Source organism: Oncorhynchus gorbuscha, linkage group LG09 (assembly GCF_021184085.1).
Source record: "Oncorhynchus gorbuscha isolate QuinsamMale2020 ecotype Even-year linkage group LG09, OgorEven_v1.0, whole genome shotgun sequence".
NCBI classification, from domain to species: domain Eukaryota; kingdom Metazoa; phylum Chordata; class Actinopteri; order Salmoniformes; family Salmonidae; genus Oncorhynchus; species Oncorhynchus gorbuscha.
This window is the reverse complement of record NC_060181.1, coordinates 34,797,379-34,805,149: the sequence shown is the minus strand read 5'-3', so window position 1 is coordinate 34,805,149 and position 7,771 is coordinate 34,797,379. Positions and strand designations below refer to the sequence as shown.

Here is a 7,771-nt window from a genome sequence, read left to right as displayed (position 1 = left end):
TTTAAAAAAAATATTTAATATGCATTAGTCAAATTACCACATTTCTTTAGCATGTTCAAGCATCAGATGTGTCACCCTGTAGATTGTCAGACCTGGAAAAACAAAATAGGTGTGAAAGCTAGAAGTGCTCCTATTTAAGCAAGTTACTTTCAAATCTGGGAACAAAAAGATATGCAAGACTCACCTTTTATTTAAAGCAGCACTCTTCTCAGTTATTTTATTTAGAGCACATGTAGTAGATCTGGTGGGGAGAAATTAAGTGAGATTAAATACTAACTACACAATTAATGTGACAAAATGTAAAGAAATGAAGGCCAACTACAGTTCACTTTTCTGGTACATCAGTCACCATGTGACAATACACCAATCCAGGGAATCAAGATGCAAGTCCCCAGTCTTCCTCACCTCCTAATTCCATCAAAACAGCGCTCTTCACAAGTTTTTTCTGTGGGCATACACACTTCAGTAGAGCACATGAAGTAGATCTGTGGAGGAGGAATGAAGTGAGATTCAATACCAACTAAACATGTTTGACTTTGTGCAGCTCAAAAATATAAAAGTTGCACACAATAGAAAGCTTTTTGAAAGCCTCATTCAACAATCAAGGTGTGAATCCCAGTCCATATTCTGCTTCCTCACCTCCTCATCCAGATACTTGTTGGTCTGTTGATCCATGAACTGGAATGCTTGGACCATGAAGCGACGCTGGTGGCGGTTCTGGGGCAGGTTGCTGAATTTAAGGATGGAGACATTGGGGTCCTGAGGGTTGGCACACCTAGAAGTGAGAAATTGATAGAGAACTCAAAGACAACTTCCTCTTGGCAGCGCAAGGCCCTCAAACTAGAAGGCTCTGGAACTCATAGGGTAAGAGTTGAATATCCTTGGTATAAGGAGTTGAGTCACAAAATGGCTGTCATGTTTTGGCTACGGAAAGGGCAAAGTTAAAACAAAAAGGGATCCTTTAGGATTTTGGCAATGAGACACTTTATCTACTTTTGATAGAGATGAACTTAAATACCATTTGTCTGCCCCTATGGCCAATATGAAGGAAGTGATTGGTAGTGTCATTAGCCAAAGCTAGCAGATACCTAGTCTTCATTGTGCCAAAGCTGGTTAGAAAATTCCTTCAACTGCATACAGACAAACAGAGCCACAAATTGACCTGACTCTGGGTAAGTACATAAAGGGACTCATTGCCAAAATTAAGAGAACATTGGAGTCCATCCATCTCAGCCTCTAATAAAAGCCAATGGCTGTTCAAGAACAAGGTGGCCCACCAATATGTCATCTACAGTACGTTAGGCAAATCAGTCACACCAAGTCATTGCAGTGCTTACCCTTCGTGAATGAGCACCAGAACATTCTTGGCAGAGCGGGGATAAGCCAGACAGTAGTTGACCAAAAGTGTCGCCTCTGGATTTGGAGAAGTCAGACGAACTTCTAGATACACAAGTTTACCCAGGAAGAGACGCAGGGGCTGATGGTGCCGTTTGAGGTACTTGGTATAGGTTTTGTCTGGTGGGGAGGTAAAAGAGCAATTTAAGCATTGGGCTTGTCAGCAATGTAAAGTATCCGCAACAATGGGACAGTAACCATTATGTTCCGGCCATTGCGTGTTTACATGTCAGCCAGATACCTTCAGCAATCCTGAGTTCGACACCAAACAGTCCCTTGGATGTCACCTTTGAAGGGAATGTTACACTGGGGCTTTTCACCATGTAGCCCACACTCGCCACTGACGGCACGGTACCCAGCGTTTTAGGGTAGCGGCACTCAACCATGACTCTGGAGACGAACATAGGGGGGGGGGTACTAGTCAATCTCAGCAGGTGCATTTAATGATTCCTCAATTAGTGAGATTAAAATTACATTCTGAAAGTGCCAAGTATTCGTGGCATTTGCAACAGCAATGTTTGAAGTTATACACTTAGAGCTAATTAACTGGTGAATCAGCTCAATATATAGGAACACTAGGACAGAGGCATATAGCAAAGACAGAAATCTACAAGGTGTAGACATTGAGATGTTCATTAAACACCAAACTGAAGAACCTGTCCAATAAGCAATGTTACATTTTGCAACAAACAAAATGTGACATCTGAATTACCTGCGGGGGTTGTCTCTGGATATTATGCCATACTTCAGGTTAAGGGTTCGAACGGCCGTCTGTACCTCTGCTGTGTAGATCACGGTATTGCCAATTTCCTAATTAAGATCAAAACAATAAAGTAATTGTGTGGATCAACAAGAACCAGGAGGATTCCAGAAGCCGTAATATTCTTGTCCACTTACATATGAGCGAGTTCCACATTCAGTGACTGAGAACTTGAAGACCACAAACTTATCAGTGACAATGACTGGGCTACAGCTAGACTTCCCAGCAACCACAGGTTTGGTGGGAGTCACAGGGAAAGTAGTGAGGTTATGGTGAACGGCAAAGATAAACTGATGGTCTGCAGTGCACTCTGGGGAGGGAGAGCGGTACACATCAGTCCTCACTATTCAAAGCCAAACATCATCTTGCCCCGTGAAAGAGTATTTACCATCCATTGGGTAGAAGCAGGCGGAAGTTGCCGAATCCACACAGCAACCCATCACCAAACACTTGGAAGACGAGATTCCAGTGAAACCACAAGCCAAGTGCTGGTTCTGGGGAATACTGCAGCCTGAAATACAAAACACATTGGAAGTGAGGATCAGTAGCAAATTAATTATACTTCAGAAAAAAAGTTACATGTAGTGTCAGTCCCGTGTTTCATGAGCTGAAAGCACACACAATTGTTCCATTTGTGAAGAAAGCTACTTCTGTGCACAATTGTGTTTACATCCCTGTTAGTCATTATTTATCCTTTGCCAAGATATATTTCATCCACCTGAGGCACAGCAAGAAGCTTATTGGGTTGTGCCGTGGCAGAGATCTTTGTGGCCTATACTGGGCCTTGTCTCAGGATGGTAAGTTGGTGGTTGAAGATATCCCTCGTGGTGTGGGGACTGTGCTTTGGCAAAGTGGGTAGGGTTATATCCTTCCAGTTTGGCCCTGTCCGGGGGTGTCATCGGATGGGACCAGTGTCTCCTGACCCCTCCTGTCTCAGCCTCCAGTATTTATGCTGCAGTAGTGTGTGTCGGGGGCTAGGGTCAGTTTGCTATATCTGGAGTACTTCTCCTGTCCTATCCGGTGTCCTGTGTGAATGTAAGTATGCTCTCTTTCTCAGGACCTGAGTCCTAGGACCATGCCTCAGGTAGTCCTGACATGACTCCTTGCTGTCCCCAGTCCACCTTGCCGTGCTGCTGCTCCAGTTGCAACTGTTCTGCCTGTGATTATTATTTGACCATGCTGGTCATTTATGAACATCTTGGCCATGTTCTGTTATAATCTCCACCCGGCACAGCCAGAAGAGGACTAGCCACCACACATAGCCTGGTTCCTCTAGGTTTTGGCCTTTCTAGGGAGTTTTTCCTAACCACTGTGCTGCTACACCTGCATTGCTTGCTGCTTGGGGTTTTAGGCTGAGTTTCTGTACAGCACTTTCAGATGATGTACAAAGGGCTATATAAATACATTTGATTCATTAAATAGCATGATCAATACACAGGTGCACCTTGTACTGGGTACAATAAAATTTGCAGCTCTGTCACAACACAATGCCACAGATGTCAAGTTCAGGGAGCATGCAATTGGCATGCTGACTGCAGAAATGTTCATTACTCTATCATAAGCCACCTCCATTTTAAAAGAATTAGGCAGTGTGCAAACCAGCATCACAACCGCAGACCAGGTTTAACCATGCCAGCCCAGGACCTCCACATTCAGCTTCTTTACCTGTGGGATCGTATGAGACCAGCCACCCAGATAGCTGATGAAAGTAAGGAGTATTTGTAATAAAGCCCTGGTGGGGAAAAACCTTCCTCAGAGTCACTGGAGAGCCAGGCCCAGCCAGTGGGCCTATACCCTCCCATTGGTTGTGCCCCTGCCCAGTCACGTGCAATCCATAGACTAGGACCTAAAGTATATCAATTTCAATTGACTGATCACCATATGAACTGTAACTCAGTAAAGTCAGTGCATTTATGTTTGTTCACTAATAGCTGTAAACTCAATGACCAGTGGATAGAAGTCCATCTGAGCACTGGAGTAGATACCAGTTTCAATAGCACCTCTGATCTGGTCAAAATGACCAAAAAGCATATCAAGAACAAGTTAGAATGTTCTTAGGAGCATTGTTAAACATGTCACAAAATGCTCCTTTACCGACTGCCTAAGACCACAATAACAGCAAATATTTATGCTTATCCAAAGAAATAGAATAAACGTTTCATGAGACTCACCAGGATATTTGGTGTGATTTTGAGCGCTGGGATTGCGAAGGGTGGGATTAAGACACTTTGAAGGAGGCCCACCATGGGCATTGCGAAGACCATTAGAGAGGGGCAGGTGGATGGTCGAGGACAACGAGGATTTGGGGCTAGCCCCACAGGACACTGTAGAAACATCCATTATGCCAGCTTCATTGACATACAACACCATCAAGGTGTACCGCCCAGCCTGCAGAGTCAGTGTGGCAAGAAATGGACAATCATTCCAATGACACATTTACACCATTAAATGTATCATTTAAAATTGGAAAGGCAAAAAACCTACCTGACGACTAATGAGGCAGCCTGAAAAGCGGACAGTTAAGGCGTTCTGATATTGTCCTCGATTTAAGGAGTATCCACAGGATTCCGGGGCGTCAAGAACAGAGAGCATACTGTTGGGTCCTGTAGGGAAATTTAAAAAGTGAGCAAAGTAGCCAAATTGCATTTGAGGATCTTCAAACGTATAAATAACTTACCCAAAACCTTGACTTCACTCATTGGACCAGCTGGCAGTGTTACTTTAAACTCATCCTCACCGCACAGAACCGCTAAACTGACTGGGGCAGCTTCGGTAACGGATACCCACTGTTTTGCATCTGATACCTCCTCGAATTGCACCTGGAATCCACGGTCGGCGTTAAGATCAACATTGTCGGGGTCTCCAAGTTGCACTACAGCCTTGTCTTTGGTATAATTCTCCTCTGTGTCAAGGTCGTGGTGGGCAAAGGTTGCCTCTTCGGAAACGCGCTCCCATCCCGCTGCAAGCAATGCAAAGCAAAGCCAAACCGGGAAAAAAAAAGCAGTGCGCTCCTTTGCCAAGTCATGGTTTCATACAATGCCTCGCCGAATGCTGAAACGGTATGACAGCTGATGTCTCTCCTAGGTATATATAGGAAGTATTTGCAATTGGCTGCACCTTTCTACCAATTGGAACAACGTTACTCTCCATCAGAATATACGTTCTCACAAAATCAACGGTGACATCTGGAGTAAATAATCTATTACCTGCCACTATGTTTGCGTTTACACAGGCAGCCCAGTTCGAATATTAGGTTTGAGTGCTTTAGAGCGGCATACCTTTCTTACCTCCCTCTGAATAGTAATAATACACAATGATCCTAACGTGATTAGACAGGTGAATGCAAGGGATAGCGCCATCCCAAAGCTTTCACTGTCCAGGATTGTCTGTACAGTGCCATGCATATTTTTGATATTGAATGTTATCAGATCTTCAACCAAAACCTAATATTAGATCAAGGGAACCCGATGGAAAAAATAACACAACAATTACATACTTAATTCATTTATTTCATAAATAAAGTTATGCAACACCCAACGCCCCTGTGTAAAAATGTAATTGACCCCTTACACTCAATAACTGGTTGTGCCCCTCCTTCATCTGGAATGACTCCAACAAAACGCTTCCTGTAGTTGTTGATCAGTCTCTCACGTAGCTTTAGAGGAATTTTGCTGCTGCAGCTTAGTGACATTTGAAGGTTTTCAAGAATGAACTGCTCATTTCAAGAACTGGCACAATATTTCAATTGGGAAAAGGTCTGAACTTGTACTCGGCCATTCCAATATTCAAATTTGTTGCTTTTTAGCCATTTTCATTTAGATTTGATTGTGTGTTTTGGAGAATGGCCTTCCTTGCATGACCCAGCTGCGCTTCAGTTTCAGCTCACAGACAGATGGCCTGACATTCTCCAGCAGAATGATACAGAGCAGAATTCATGGTTCCTTCTATTAAGGCTAGTCGTCTCGGTCCTAAGGCAGCAAAGCATCCCTAAACAATCACACCACCACCATACCACCACCATGCTTGACTGTTGGTATGAGGTTCTTACTGTAGAATGCAGTGTTTGGTTTTCACCACATATAATGTACACTGCCTTCGGAAAGTATTCAGACCCCTTGACTTTTTCAACATTCTGTTAGGTTACAGTTTTTATCATCATTCTACACAAATTACCCCACAATGACAAAGCAAAAACAGAATTTTAGAAACATTTACACAAGTATTCAGACCATTTACAAAGTACTTTCACAAAGCACCTTTGGCAGCAATTACAGTCACGTTTTCTTAGATATGACGCTAAAAGCTTGGCACACCTGTATTGGGGAGTTTCTCCTATTCTTCTCTGCAGATCCTCTCAAGCGCTGTCAGGTTGGATGGGAAGCGTTGCTGCACAAATTTTCAGGTCTCTCCAGAGATGTTCAATCAGGTTCAAGTCCGGTCTCTGGCTGGGCCACTCAAGGACATTCAGACATGTCACAAATCCACTCCTGAGTTGTATTAGCTGTGTGCTTATGGTCGTTGTGAACCTTGACCCCAGTCTGAGGTCCTGAGAGCTCTGAAGCAGGTTTTCATCAAGGATCTATCTGCACTTTGCTCCGTTCATCTTTGCCTCAATCCTGACTAGTCTCCCGGTCTCTACTGCTGATGAATATCCCCACAGAATGATGCTGCCACCACCATGCTTCACTGTAACGATGTTGCCAGAGAATCTTGTTTCTCATGGTCTGAAAGTCTTTTGGTGCCTTTTGGCAAACTCCAAGCGTGCTGTCATGTGCCTTTTACTGCGGTGTGGCTTCTGTCTGGCCTCGCTAACATAAAGGCCTGATTGGTGGAATGCTGTAGAGATGCTTGTCCTTCTGGAAGGTTCTACCATCTCCACAGAGGAACTCTAGAGCTCTGTCAGAGTGACCATCGGGTTCTTGGTCACCTCCCTGACCAAGGCCCTTCACCCCCGATTGCTGTTTGGCTGAGCGGCCAGCTCTAGGAAGAGATTTTTGGTGGTTCCAAACTTCTTCAATTTAAGAATGATAGAGCCACTGTGTTCTTGGGGACCTTCAATGCTGCATAGATGTTATAGTACCCTTCCCCAGATCTGTCCCTCGACACAATCCTGTCTAAGAGCGCTAAGGAGAATTCCTTCGACCTCATGGTTTAGTTTTTGCATTGTAAACTGTGGAACCTTATATAGACAGGTATGTGTGCCTTTCCAAATCTTGTCCAATCAATTGCATTTCCCACAGGTTGTCTCCAATCAAGTTGTAGAAACATTTCAAGGATGATCAATGGAAACAGGATGCACCTGAACTCAATTGAGTCTCAAAGCAAAGGGTCTGAATACTTATGCAAATGTGATTTTTATTTTATACAGTCGTGACCAAAAGTTGAGAATGACACAAACATACATTTTCACAAAATCTGTTGCCGCAGTTTGTATGATGGCAGTTTGCATATACTCCAGAATGTTATGAAGAGTGATCAGATGAATTGCAATTAATTGCAAAGTCCCTCTTTGCCATGCAAATTAACTGAGTCCCCCAAAAACATTTCCAATGCATTTCAGCCCTGCCGCCAAAGGACCAGCTGACATCATGCCAGCGATTCTCTCGTTAACACAGG

General features: G+C 43.8%; 1 protein-coding gene across 1 annotated transcript; it reads right to left on the bottom strand.

Annotated features, from left to right (window-relative positions):
* Positions 1–4,753, bottom strand: LOC124042789 (zona pellucida sperm-binding protein 4-like). Its single transcript, XM_046360904.1, has 11 exons — positions 4,640–4,753; positions 4,327–4,543; positions 2,544–2,666; positions 2,293–2,465; positions 2,108–2,205; positions 1,637–1,785; positions 1,338–1,515; positions 640–775; positions 406–485; positions 185–241; positions 1–92 (listed from the first exon to the last, which is right to left on the bottom strand). The coding sequence occupies exons 1-11, from the start codon at positions 4,745–4,747 to the stop codon at positions 56–58; spliced, it is 1,356 nt and encodes a 451-aa protein (XP_046216860.1). The 5' UTR covers positions 4,748–4,753; the 3' UTR covers positions 1–55.
* Between the last annotated feature and the right edge of the window lie 3,018 nt (positions 4,754–7,771).